The sequence below is a fragment of the Solanum stenotomum genome, chromosome 5, assembly GCF_019186545.1.
Source record: "Solanum stenotomum isolate F172 chromosome 5, ASM1918654v1, whole genome shotgun sequence".
Classification (NCBI taxonomy): Eukaryota; Viridiplantae; Streptophyta; class Magnoliopsida; order Solanales; family Solanaceae; genus Solanum; species Solanum stenotomum.
In genome coordinates, this window is record NC_064286.1 from 48,214,059 (window position 1) to 48,229,303 (window position 15,245).

A 15,245-nucleotide genomic window follows, 5' to 3' on the forward strand; every position below is an offset into this window, starting at 1 on the left:
CTTTACTGAATGGAGACATCTGCATAAATTTCTGAATTGTTTGGGAGAATTGCTAATCCAAACTACAAATTGTGAGTAACAAATCATTCATTTTTACCATTGTTCAATGTTCTTACTACTCTGCCTTTGTGAACATCTCTCAATAATCTCTGATTTGGTACACTCATGCTGAGATTTGTTCGGCTAACCTGCAGGCGTTTTATAATTTAGAATTCCCTCCCAAACTCCGCTACTTTGAAAGAAATATGGCCGAATTATACAAAAGAAGTATATGACAGTCATACATGGTGGTAACAAAAATAGGAAACCCGACAACCCATCTCCCTAACCCCCATGACATAGTAAAACCATACTTGAATAATAACCACTATGCTCGCGAGGAAGTTGTTGACTATTACTACTATTTGCTTCAACCTGGTAAACTAAGGAAAGGGTTACAAAAGACTCTGCCCACAAGCTTACGGGATGCACACCCATTAAATAAGATGAAGATGAAAATTCAATAAGTATATGCTACAAAGAGGACCTTAGTTGAAGATGTCCAACAAAATAAACCACCAATGCTTTGATTGTCGGTTGATCAGGACTCACTAGCATATAGATGCTGATGTATAGACTTGCCCTAGACTAAAAATGTACATCAATACTCCTAAAAAAAATAACCCAGTCACACTTGCACACACACGTAAATCAAATTTTAGTAAAAAGATTGTGATGGCGGACCATAATGAAGATGTCCTTAAAATTATTACATATAGTGTACAATAACTTGAATATGTGGTGTTTACATTGACCGTATGACTTTCATGATTACTACCTGATTGACTATTTCAGAGAAAAATTGAAACAACTAATGCATTTACATACTCACAATTTTCAAACAGGTCACTCATTACTCAAAGAGAGGATTATCAAACATGGACTGCCAATCTAATCAACGGGTCAAAACAATAGGTCAGAAATACGTGCCCTAAATTTAATCATTATTTTTAAAAGCAAGACCAAATCAAAGTGAGAAAACACTAACATGCTAACATCACAAATTCAATAGGACACAAACGTAAAATACTGACAGATGTAGAAAGGGCATTGCGAAAGGTGCAAAAATATACTGCCTCTACAAAGCCATCAGAAGTTGGATATATAGAACCAAAGCTGAATAAGCGGAAAAAAAGTTGGCTACTTGAAGCTTTATCAGAGGAGAAGTATAATGAAGGTAAATTAACTAAAATATATTACCCTACAACTTACACACCTTTAAGTGAAGTCACCAAAGAAATATTTTATGCTAAAAAACTCAATTTTGAATTGTCAATGTAGGCGAAACAAATGTGAACTTATCAACAACATCAACTCATAAGCTGCAAAAACAATTGGATTGCATCTATTGTCATGCCATGAGGCTTGAATATGAGCCACCAANAATTATTTTCTCCCAATCAAATGAAAACATTTTGTTGCTCATCTTATCATAAAATAATTCTACTCCAAAAGGGTCAGAAACAACACATTCACGATTCTTAAAATATAGAGAATAATTATTTTCAAGCATTTTTTCAACACTCAACAAATTTTGACTTATATCAAGTGTGTACAGAACATCAGGGTTGGTTTTGATACTTGATATTGTTGAGATAGACATTGTACCTATGCCTTTGACTTTTACTCCCTCACCGTTTCCCACTTTTACTTTAGATTTGTAAGTATCATCAAGGTATTTGAATATTTCAGCATCATTGCATAAGTGATGTGTGCAACAACTATCAAGAAGCCATGAATCAGAGGATTCATTGATTGAAAAGTATGAGACTGCAAAGAGTTGCTCCTTATGTGTATCTGCCGCTTCTACTACTTGTGCTTGCAAAGCTCCAGAGGCATTTGCTCTTGATTTGTAGACCTTGGATATGTGCCTCGTCTTCTTACAGTTGCTCGCATATAACATCGACTCTCCACCAACAATACTTCTCCAGATGTGTAGATCTTTTACAATGTTTGCACGGAGGGAACTTTTGCTTCACATCTCCATTATTGTTTCCTCTTTCATGCTTGCCCTTATTCTTTTGGCTGAATTGTTGTTTTCCTTTACCAAAATTTTGCTTTTGTACAGAGAAAGCTCTTTCAATGATCTTGTCTCGTCTCATAGTCCTTCTTTGCTCTTGTACTTGAAGAGCACTCATTAGTTCACCTAATGAAAGTTCGCCCAAATCCTTAGATTCTTCAAGAGAGGAAATATTAGATTCAAACCTCTCATGAAGAGTCATAAGAACTTTCTCCACTATTTGTTTGTCTATAAATTCTTCACCAAGAAGTCTAATATTATTAACAATTAAGGAGATTCTATCAGCATACTTACTGATTGTTTCATCTTCCTGCATGTTTAGAGACTCAAACTCTCTTTTCAAGTTCATCACTTGCATATGACGCGTTCCTTGATATTCTTCTTTCAACCTATCCCAAGCCTCTTTTTTTGTTTTACAAGCCATGATTCCATAAAACACAGAATCTACCGTAGAATTCTGCATAAGCGACTTGGCTTTAGATTTCTTAGCCTTCTCCTCGATGTTGGATTTGATCTGAGCCAAGGTAGGATTTGCTAGTAGAGCAGCAACTGGTTTATCTTCTATCACAGTTCCCCAAAGTTCATATACTTCCAGAAAAGCTTGCATCTTCACAAACGAGATTTGTTAATTTTCACTAGTGAAAGTGAATGATGGATTTAAAGGTAGATTGTTGGATGTCATTTGCATTGTAGGTTAAAACTTTTTTGTCCTGTAAGATCAACTAGAGGCTCTGATACCACTGTTAAAATAGAAGCACTCAAGAAACTGATTTAAAGAATAAAAACATAGTGAACTTATGAAATTTCAGCTATATATTAATTTTCAGAAATACTGAATTTATACAAGGAAAAAACCTAACAATTTCTTATCTGGTAGCCACTTACAGAGTGGATGTTAAAACTGAATAAGAACATGTGTCACTAACCGCCATAAAAGGGGCCACTAACTTTAGAAAGTTAAGTAACTAAAGTTGACTAAGTCTAGCTAGAAAGTAGGAAGTACTAAACTGAAGTTAGTAAAAATAATAAATTGAAAAAAATGCCAATTGTCTAACAATTTTCACATTAGTGACAACTCCTTCATACATGTCATTTTGACACTTATGTATTCAATACAAATTTGTAATTCTGCTCCATAAGATCTTTGATTATTTGTACCTTAGCTAAGTCAATGAACACCATAGGTAGATCTTTTCTTTTCGTGATAATTAAATTTTCATCAATCTTGTTCATTGTATTAGATCTACAGGACATATAAATCCAAACTGATTATTTATCATTCTTGTCATAATCCTAAATCTACACGATCTACCAATCTTTCTCACAGAGTTTCATGTATGACGTATGAGTTTAATAATATTACAATTGTTCGCATAACTTTGAATATGTAAATTTTTTTCAATTAACAATATAATCAATCTATTTTTTAAAAATTGAGAAATTGATCTTATATATAAGGTCTTATTAATTCTACTTTTGAGAAACTTCTATTTAGCTATGATTGAAAAGATTTACTTGTCATTATTCATTAATAAATAAATTACATGATTTGTTGTAATATTCCCCTTGTTTGTGACATCATCAAGATTCATATTATAACTTGCATATGGACAGGTAAAGCCTTTTTAACATTGTTAGGATGATGTAATTCCAGGAATTAAGGACAAATCATATTTCCAGAAGTAGGTGGTTTTTGATAGGGACGATTTGATGAAATTTATGACCTGAAGCCAAATTATAATAAGAGTCTTCTAAACTTATTTCATAAGAATTCATATACTAAGATTAGTAAGATACACAAAAGAACACGACTTAAATATTATTTATGCATTAAACAAACGAGATAAAGAGAAATTACTAAGTCATAAGAGTTAGGTGGATGATTTATTTAATTTGTAGAAAATCTTGATTGGGAACTAAGATATCAAACTCTTATGTTTTATTCTAAGATCACAAGCTAAATTAAATCAAATCTATTTATAGTAAAATATTGCAAATCTTTATGATCACTATATACTATATACATTATTATTAAATGCATGAGTAACATGTCTTTGAAGTTACATACATATGGACAGTTAACAAGTTGTTATTAATGATGAATCCATATAATTCAAAGTGCAATAAATTAGTACCTAGATATGTAGTTGCACCTACTGAACATGAATGTGATCTTCGCAAAAGTACATGCACAAATGGGTAAGGAAGATATGTCAGGATAAGAAGATCAACTAAACTACTTCTTTAAATAGACAAGTACTGGAGGTGGGTGGCTGTAATTATATAAATTAGACATAGTTCATAAACATGACTCTTAACTTGGCGTCAGTTGGCAACTATGATCCTTAACTTTAGATGTGCACAAGTAGGCACTTAAACTTGTATAAAATTGAACAAATTCCTACTGGCACCCTACATGGAAAATTTGTGTCATGCATGGCATCCTACGTGTATCATGTCATGTAGGACACGTGTATCTACTTGTTCAATTTTATACAAATTTAAGTGCCTACTTGTGCACATCCAAAGTTAAGGGTCATGGTTGCCAACTGACGCCAAGTTAAGGGTCATATTTGTGTATTATGCCTATAAATTATAATGTATTGTTAAATCAAGAAAAATCTTTCATCTTACAGTTGGGTAACGTCGACATCCTGCCTATTGCAAGTCCCACAGGAGGTTAAGTGGCTTAGGTCGGAGTCATGCATGGTGGAATTAGTTAAGAAAGAAAGTTACGCTTTTACTATCAGCAATACCTTTTGGCATGGTGATAACCGTTTGATCCTAACATTACCGCCACAATTTAGGGAGAGCCACAATTTACAAGGGTTCACATACTCCATATTTGCATTGTACAACCCCCTGATCTGTAGCATCATGCAAAGTAAACCTTTCATTACTAATCCTAACAATAAGTATGTCCAACTAATATCATACACTCTCTTTGCTAGTAGTCCCTTTGTATTCCCTCTGTCCCAATATAAATAATTCACTTTTTTTTAGCTGATGTTAAAATAGAGGTGTATTCAGGATTTTGAGAAGATGTATGTATTTATGTAAAAAAAAAAAGAATCTAAGATATAAATTTAACTGTTTTGATCTTTTAATTCTTATCGTTGAACCTGCTAAACTTTTAAAGATATAATAGTATGTACTATATATTTAAGTAATTTTGTGCATGTAATCAAATATCCAATTAGGATAGTACTTCTACAAATGGATTTACCAATCTTTTTAGTCCATTTCAATTAAAAAATGCGTCTTTTGTTTTTTGGAAGTTATTTAGTTACGTGACATGTTTATCCACAAAATTAAATGATATTTCGATATATTCCACATATATTTTATTTAAAATTACAAAATTCAAAAAATTTCTTTACTTTCACAAAATTAAATTACTTAAAATTTCCCATCCCTTTTTTCTTTGATGTGGATACTTCCACCTCACCTCACGACCCATGTTGGACATCTGATGTGTGAGCAACTTAATTTGGAAGCCCAATATCGATACACAATTATTGAGATGGGACTTGCTTTGGTACCTTGTAAAAAAATGAATATTGTGCTAGCTTTGCTCAACCGTAAAAGCTAGTCCATGAGCGGAGATGGAACCATCCATCCCTTGTTCATTAGATGTGACACTTTTCAACAGGGCATTGACTTTAATTTCTAAAAACCTTATGCCCCACTGGACATAAGTTTCAGAGAAAAAATTATTTCAAAACGTGTGAATTGAAGAAATGAAATACAACAATTAGACTAGCATAAATATAAAAAGTAGCAACAATTTGTTTATTACAACAAAACATACACATGGATCCTCATGAATACATGCCTCTTTTACTTGTTTAAGCTCCATGAGAACCCTAATAATACTACACATCTTGGTTAGTGATCAATCATGGCACATCAATTCTTCACAACCTTAGAGCATTGGTTATGAACAAAGTCCTTAACCTCAAGAATAAGTTGTGTAGCTTCAGGAACCTCAGGGAAAATGTAGAAAGCATGCACCATAGTTGGATACTCTGAGAGGTGAACATCTTTGCCAGACACCTTAAGCCACTCATAGTACCTCCTTTGCCAATCTTTAAGAGGATCAAAACCACCCACGACTACCATCGTTGCTGGAAAATTGTCCAGCTTTGATATGTCAACAGCCCTTGGACCGCAAACATTAATAACCTCATGATCGCGATCCATCCCTTCACCTGGTGGCAGGAACGCGTTCCACATCCAATCTGTTCTTCTCACTGATATCAATGCGTCAACTTCTACTAGTTTTAATTCTGATTCCGTTCGTTCCTCCCCTCCAAAAAAGGGTTGTATAGCCACCAGTCCAATTACCTAGACCACATAATACAGAATCATGAGGGGAAATTGTCCCTTCAGTTTAATATGCATAGATTTTGGGTATATACATTTTTAAAAGTACCACTATTTCATACTAGCTAGCTAGTGAGTAGTGACATTCAAAATAAATACTCAATTTGTTTGTCTTACTTTTACTGGCAAATTCCATGTAATTTGTGGGCGTGGCGAAAAGTCTCTAATTAGAATCACAAGTTAATACCTCATGGTCACTCAACTATGCACTCTTCTCTAAAAAAGTCACTCAACTTTTAATTTTCATTCAAAAGTCGCTCAACTATCCACTATTTCCTCAGAAAGTCACTTAACTTTGAATTTTAACTCAAAAGTCATTCAACTATCCACTATTTTCTCAGAAAGTCACTCAATCTACTTAATTGTTTTTTAATTAAAATTTGCTGATATTAATTGTTTCTATAACAAATCAAAATTTAAAAAAAATAAAAAATACCATTTAAACCATTTAGTGATCCACCCACCTAACCCGACCCATTAAAAAATATAATATGACCCATTTTATTTTGCCTTTAATCCTAAATTTAAACAATTAATATCAGCAAATTTTATTTAAAAAATAATTAAATAGATTGAGTGACTTTCTAAGGAAAGAGTGGATAGTTGAATGACTTTTGAGTTAAAATTCAAAATTGAGTGACTTTCTGAGGAAAGAGTGGATAGTTGAATAACTTTTGAGTTAAAATTCAAAATTGAGTGACTTTCTGAGGAAAGAGTGGATAGTTGAGTAACTTTTGAGTGAAAATTGAAAATTGAATTACTTTATGAGAGAAAAATGCATAGTTGAATGATCATTTGAAGTATTAACTGTTAGAATCACGCACGCTACCAAAAGTGAAAAGATGGTAAGGTTTGATTGTCAAAGGAAGAAAATTATGTAGTAGACTCTAGAACAATTATTGATTGAGATTGGACAATTATTTTTTGGAGGCACATGTCTATTTATTTTTTCAAAAATAGATACTGAACCACTTTTGTTCAATTCCTCTCTTTCTGAGGAATATATAATTGGTTAATATAATGATCATCTGCTAGTATGTTTCTTTGTACTAATTTAATTTCTAATATTATATTTGGTTATATAAATGTAATTATTAAATTAAATATTTTTTAATTTTAAAATAAAATTTAATTTTACAACCACCCCATCGAACTCTGTAGGCCGGATTTGAATTTTGGATTTTTCCTGAACTGGACCAGTCTGGCACCTCCTTATACCTAATTTCATTTAGCATGACGAATTTATAAATAAGCTCTTTAAATACTTCTGACAAAATATGCTCCTATTACCTTTAATAATATTAATGGTGCCTGCTAAAAAGTCTTAACTTCAACAGTAGAATTTTATTAATGTCAAACAAACTACTCCTTTGAGAAAAACGTGTAGAATTTCAACTTCTAAGTTCTAAACGCAAATAAAAGTTTTTTACATTAATGTATTGAACGAAGTTAAATCACTACAAGGTCAGTAGTTATTAAGCCAAAGAAATTGAACTAAAAAACGCACTAATAACTAAACTCAAGATAACTTAGAATGCTTAAAATAAAAATAGAGATAATTATGATATTTTGTTTCAAGTATTAGGAAGCGCTTAATACTTTACTTTTATCCAAACCAGAAAAAAGGAGAAATAATATGTTGGAAAAGACCAGAAAAAAGGAGAAATAAGGCGGAGAAAATAACTGTTTGGTGAGGGTATGGTAGAAAAGATATTAATGAAAATAAAGAAATATGATAGATAAAGAAGATGACTGTGTGGGTATGGATTGTGGAGGAAAAAACAATAAAAATAGAGGAATATGATGGAGAAAATGATTGTGTGGAGATGCTTTTAATTTGTCAAAATCTTATTTTTAATTACTTGGATAAAAAAAATCACATGTCATTTGGTCATTGGTTACTCTCTTTTTTTTTAATGTATTTTTTTGGGACTTTAAATGAGTTGACATGATCTAATTTCATATTTAATCTATAATTAACACCTACTTAGAATTTAGGAGATTGTAATAAAATGACAAAATGTTAGTATATTGTGTCTAAAATAATTAAAATATCTAAATAAAAATTGATACCAACGTTTCGGTTTTTATTGAAAATGACACAATCAAAAAAATTTAAAACGATAGAAAAGTTAGGCAATACATAAATTAGTGACGTGACAAATGTATATAGGCATGGAATATGAGTAGAAAAATGGAGAGAAAGAGGGACCATACCTTCAGTGCATCAAAGGTCGACGTCATTTCAGATGCTCGCTTAGCCACGTGATGAGCGAGGTTCCCGCCGGCACTATCTCCGGCAAGGAAGCAGCGAGATAAATCGACATTTTCCGGCAATAGCTCACGGTTCTTCTCATTGTCAAGGAACTTCAGCACATCAAATCCATCATCATACTGCGCAGGATACTTGTGTTCCGGAGCTAGCCGATAATTAACAGAGACAACAACAGCCGGGGTTTTCCTCGCGAAACGTCGGCATACGGCGTCGTACGCCGTCGTATCCGGGCTGAGATACACAAATCCGCCACCGTGAAAGAAGACGATGATCGGAAGTGAACTCAAATTCCGAGATTCATCGGTAGTTGGAATGAAGAGGCGAAACCAGAGATCGCGAGAAGAATCTACGGTGACGTCGTATGACTTAACGCCGTTAACTGGATTTGGATTGGCGGAAGTTTTAAGGCCGAAGATCCCGAGTAGCCGGCGGTTAACGGTGCCGTTTTGACGGCGAGAATAGTCGGTAATTGTAGAGACGAAGGATAGTGCAATTCGTGTCCTCCAAGGAATTCCTGGAGATGATTTCTTCTCTTGTTGCGCCATAGATGATGAAAGAAAAAAACGGAGAGAAATCGTGATGTGTGGAAGCAGAAAAATTAGTTGTGAAGAAGCACAATAAGTAAGATTTAAGAGCCTGTTTGGCCAAGCAGTTGGGGAGTCCAAAAAGCAAAAAAAAAAAAAACAAAAGGTATTTACTTTTTTAAGAAATGAGGTGATTGACAAATTAGTGAAATTACTTTTTAATAAAAATAGAAGCCCTTTTTTCAGGTTGGAACGAAGAAAAAAAATCAATTTAGAAATTTTTAATTTTATTTTGAAAAATAGGTGAGTCACTTTTTTTAAAAAAAATAAAAAAAATTGTGGGTTAAGCTCAACCCGCCCCACACGGCTCCATTGCCATCCCTATCCCCCAACTTAGGTTACATGCCCACGTTGAAAATAGGTGAGTCACTTATTTATTTATTTTTTAGTGTTTGATAAGTAAGAAAATATTATTTTAAAGACATTTACATCATAGGGGGATTCAGGATTTAGAGTCTATGGGCAGAGGAGTATCTAGGATTTTGAGATGATGGGTGCACTATTACGAAAAGATGGATTAAGAAATAAATTTGATCAGTTTAACATTTAGATTCTTATCACTGAAAATCATTCAAATTTTAAAATCATAGCTCCAAAATTATTTTTTATCTATCCAAACCACTTAGAGAGATGTTACCCAATTTTAAAAAGAATATAAAACAAGATAAATGAAAGATTCAAATTTCTAGCCTTAGAGGTGCACCCAATCATCATCGCACAACATTATATGATACTTCAAGTGTGGATTCACACATCCATGTTTACATATATTTTTTAAAATAACACTACTATATATGAATTTAGGAGGAGAGCATGGGTTCACGTGAACCCGGTGACTCCCTCCTGGATACGCCTCTATCTATGGGTGCCAAGTAGACTCATCCACTAAATCAACTTTATTTTGATTTGAATTATTCGTCTTTTTCGATCTATGTGACAACTCAATCAATAAAATAGGATTAAACAACAATTATAAAAAAAATATATAAAAAAAAGAGCTTGTAGGTGGCGTGCTGTAATTTTACTAACCTTAGCAAAATCACTATTTTGAAATGTTCTAAGCATAAAACAATTTGAGAAATACTTAGAAAGAGTCGCCACGTAATTTTTTAAAGAAATTAAGAAAACTTATAATTTTAAAAGATTTAAACAGAAAAAATCATTTGAAAATACCAAAGAGGGTTCGGGGTTCAATTTACACTTCGAGAAGGGTTTAAGCATTCGAACTGTCCGCTAACATGCAGTTGACCTGCGACTTGACTAAAATATATTTTGACTATTTTTAGAAAAGAATGGTTTAACATGAAAAAATAATTTACAATATTTGATTAGCTTTGAGAAAATAATTAAGTAAATGCCACATTTTATTTTATTTTAGAGGAAGGGATCCAAAATGGAACTTTTGACTCAAAAATACAAGTGATTAGAATTTTAATAAAACTAGATTAATTAGAATTTATTTAATTTGTTTTAAACCAATTTAATAAATTAAAACATGAAAATCATTTCCTATTAATTGACTAAACCTTTTGCGAAAATGATAAGTATTATTATTTTTTATTAATTGAAAAGGTTTGACTAACATTTTTAAAGTTAATAAAAAATACTTTAACTTAAAACAATTTTAACATGAGTAAAATATGATTAAGCAAAAAAGCATTAAAGAACATCTCTTTTAAGTACAAAAGTTTAACTTAATTGAAGATATAAAATTTGACCAATATTTGATTAATAAAATAAATGAAAACAACAAGTGGAATGTGTTAAAATAAACCAACACAATGAAAATGACTCGTCTTTTTGGAGAATCTAATTAAGTTATTTAAAGTTATAGTTAAATAAGATTAGTCAACACGTAATCAAACAATTAGAAGAGTAAACGAGATAATGAAATTGGGCCCCTTCTTGGGCCAATTTCGCTATATTTTTAAGCTTCAATCTCATTTCCATTTTGCGTATACACTGAATGTATATCAGTGTATATGAGCTTATATATTAGCTCTTTTCATGTATTTCTTTCTTTCGGGCACCTGTATTTCGCCTCAGCCTTGTATTTTTACATTCTTGACCTGTAATTCGTTGTTCTTTCCATGTATATTTGTGTATACATCATGTATACTGCCCTCTTTTGGATTTTTTGGGATCCAAAAATTCAGTTTTCAGCCCTTTTACTGCTTTCCACCTGTTCGTCAATTTCTTTCACTCGGAAATGAGGTTGACTCGATCGAGAAAATGTAACTGGGCCTCTAAGGCCCAATCAATGAAATGCAAGGAAGATGGGTTTCCAAATACTCGGAAGGGCCGGTTCATACATAGAAAGGAACAAACGAAATAGAAATTAGTAATGGAGGACGCATTAATTCTATGCAACACAACCAAGATACATAAAATAGAACTAAGACGATTTGAAAGAGGTACAAACCTATTCAACGTAAATCTAGACTACCAATCTAAAGCCAAATTGACTAAACTTTTCACGTGTGTAAATGAACTATGGAAGCCCACTTTTAATAGAATTTGAACATTTAAAGACATGAAAATGTTTTTTTTTTTAAAATCAAAATCCATTAGCAAACAAGATAGTTAATCCAAACCGGCAGTAGTACTTTCCCAAAGTAATGTAAATATTGCTAATCCTCATTAAGAGCAAAATTGCATGCCAAACTTATTTACAAAATAGTGAAGAAGAGGCAGATTCAAGTAGTCACCAGATAACACACACTTCTATAGATCATAACCCCAAAAAACGAATTCGATCGAAGCCTATTACGTCAAGTTAATCTAAATCAAGATTTCATGCCATCTAGCAACAATCAACAGAAAAATATTCATAATTCTTAGAAAATAAACTCAACCGAACTAGACCCGAACAATATCCAATAATAGAAGACAAGGTCTAATATTCAAAGGAGAAGGCTAAACCACGCCCCAAGACCATCATAAGGATTCCTAAAACACCCTCAAGACATACTTGGAAAATAAAATAAAATGAGCGGCATCCTAAAGATTAATAAATGGATAACAAGAATTTTAAAGCAAGCATGACAACCAATGAATTCAGGAAGAACACAGAGAGCAGTATGAACTGAAACGAGCGTTAAACCATCTAAAAAAAACGAAGAACGAACAGTATCAAGGGACTATTGAACCAATTTTATCACTAATTCGCAGTCAACCAAGAGTCATAGACATCCCCAAATACTGACATGTAAACAACTTCACATAGTCGAGAATCAAGCAACAACACGTTAAGAGCAAAATATTTGAAGCAAAAATGAGTGTTACCTTCCAAAGTGCAGCGAACGGAGACGAAAACGAGCGAGGTAACAACGATTCCTCCACCAATCAGCGACTTAAAACCTTGGAAATTCTCAACCAACGAATGGAGAGGGTAGAGCTCAGATTGAAAAAAAAATGGTTCTCTTCTCTGTTTCGAGAGTACCTCTTATAGATTTATATTTCTCTATACCTTGCTATATTATTTTTTTCTATCTCTTTTTTTCCCCCCTTTTCCTAACAGGGATTGAAAGAGGGAATATATAGAAGAAGAAAGAGTCGTTTTGGGGGGGGGGGGGAATCCATTGAGAATTCAAACAATAATTTCAATCCCTTCATATTTTCGAAACCACAGTAAAGGTGATGGGAAATTTCTGAAACAGGAAAAAGGGGATGGGATGATTGCTGCAATGTATGGACGATTTCGTGAAATTCACGCCGAATTTGCCGTTTCACGTGAAGAAGAAGAAAAAAATGGACGAAGGGGTCATCTGGAATTGTATGTGTACTGTTGTATGCTTTGGAACTTGGAAGGGAAATGGGATGGGTCGGTTTGGTGTTGAAAATTGGGCTGGGCGCAGGTCATTTGGTGGACTGCTGGAAAAGGGGTATTGAATTGGAATTATTGTTGAGTTGTTGTTTGGAATGGGTTGGAATTATTTGTTGTATAGGGAATTAGAATTGGGCCTTTAGGAAGTGGCCCAAAATTATTCTTAAAAGATGGGATAAATTGTTATTAAATAATGGATTTCAATTATTGCCGAATATAATTTAATTGGTGAATTCGGCTAAAATTTAAACAAGACGAGTTAATACAAATTAATTAATGAGCTTCTTAATCTTAACGAAATAAAAAATAATTAACTTAATTATAAACTAATTAATTCAATTACAAAACTAATTAACTCAAAATTATAACTATAACTTAAAGTAAATTAATGAAATATTTAACTAAAATGTAAAAACTTTTGTGATGATTTTCAAATATTTATAAAATAACGTGATTGCAAAAATATACATATTTATTTAAAAAATGATAAAATTACTTTAAACATAGCTTGAAAGTATTTTGAATTTCATAAACTCATTAATTCAAAATTATAACCGTTCCTAATATTTAAAATATAAAATCTTTTTTGAGACGATTTTTGAATAATCATAAAATATACTAATTATATACATAATTATGTAAAACATATATATCATCTAAGATTTATGAAAAGTGAGAAACTATTTAAAAATCTTGCAAACTATATTATTATTATTATTATTTATTTATTTCCATTATTATTTTATTTTTTTAGAAATTTTATAAAACTAATAATTTTAAATCATTTGAAATTGGCGAAGCTCGAAATGATTAATTTATATTGTGGAGGGTTAAAATTGGGTGTCATCAGTGGGCTATTTATGAAAAAAAATTATGGTAGTTGAGGCTTGAATTTCAAGAATAAAAAGATATCATATAAATTGAGAGAGTATGTATATATGTAGGAGTTTATGGATGATTTTTGATTTTGGGTTACATGAAAATAGTAGCAAGACTTATATAATTATTTGTCAAGATTATTGATGATCTTTCCGTTATATTTTCTTGTTGGAGAATATTTGATGCATTTAAGTGTTTATGAAATTATGAAATTATTGAGAAGAAAAAAAAAATTATACCCTTTTCTCTTTTTTTGTATTAGTTAATAACTTTTTTTACGCGTTCTTTAAATAATTATAAATAAAAACGATAGTTTACTAATTTACTCTTTAAGATCATTTTTTGCAATTTTTTACAAATTTTGGTTACACTTTCAAGAAAAATTAATTGTTAGTATAATGAAAATAAAAAAAAATATTGTTTAATTTTGTTAATTGACAAATATTTAGTAATATAACTGATTAATATAGGATAGAAAAAAATATCAAATGTTAGAAGCGGGATGAATTAGGCTAAATTTCATACTTATATTACTAATTAAAGATAAGGAAAGTAGCAAAATAATTTGAAATAATGGCAAAAAGAAAAAAAGAAAAAAAAGGTTGAAACGTTGATTATGAGAGGAACCTTAAACATTCCAGCAGTTTTAAAAAAAAAGAAAAAATTAAAATATGTTAAGCAGATTCAATCCCACGACCTAAGGCTCAAGTATTCATCCTTTTACTTCTGGCACCACAGAGTACTTTTGTACTGTGGGTGACATGTATATTATTTATCTGTATGTTGTATATATATATATCTATATATCTATATATATATATATATAAAGTTTTCATCGAAGCTTGTGGGTGGTGTGGCACCCCCATCATCCTAAATAGATCTGCCCTTCATTTACATGTTATCTAGCTAAATGTTATCCAAGCGGATAGGGATAGGGAGTGGGGGAGTAGGGGTTTTGGGGCGGAAAGTATGTGATGGTCAAGGGGTGTGGGTTGTGTGTTGGTGGGAAGGGAGAGAAACGATAAATTTGAAATGTTACTTATACAACGTTTTTTTCAAGTATCATAAGTTGATTAAATAGTTAACTATATAATAAATAAATAAAAACACATTTAAAATAAGGGAATTTTAGACAATTTTCATAGTGTTAAGAGCTAATTACATCATTTTCCTATTCTTTTCAAATTACAAAAAATCCTTAAATTTGGTGAATTCGGATACATCCCAAAACGTCCC

General features: G+C 31.9%; 1 protein-coding gene across 1 annotated transcript; it reads right to left on the reverse strand.

The window, feature by feature from the left end:
- Positions 1-5,808: 5,808 nt before the first annotated feature.
- LOC125864350 (probable carboxylesterase 18) lies at positions 5,809-9,369 on the reverse strand. Its single transcript, XM_049544311.1, has 2 exons — positions 8,663-9,369; positions 5,809-6,406 (listed from the first exon to the last, which is right to left on the reverse strand). The coding sequence occupies exons 1-2, from the start codon at positions 9,263-9,265 to the stop codon at positions 5,969-5,971; spliced, it is 1,041 nt and encodes a 346-aa protein (XP_049400268.1). The 5' UTR covers positions 9,266-9,369; the 3' UTR covers positions 5,809-5,968.
- Between the last annotated feature and the right edge of the window lie 5,876 nt (positions 9,370-15,245).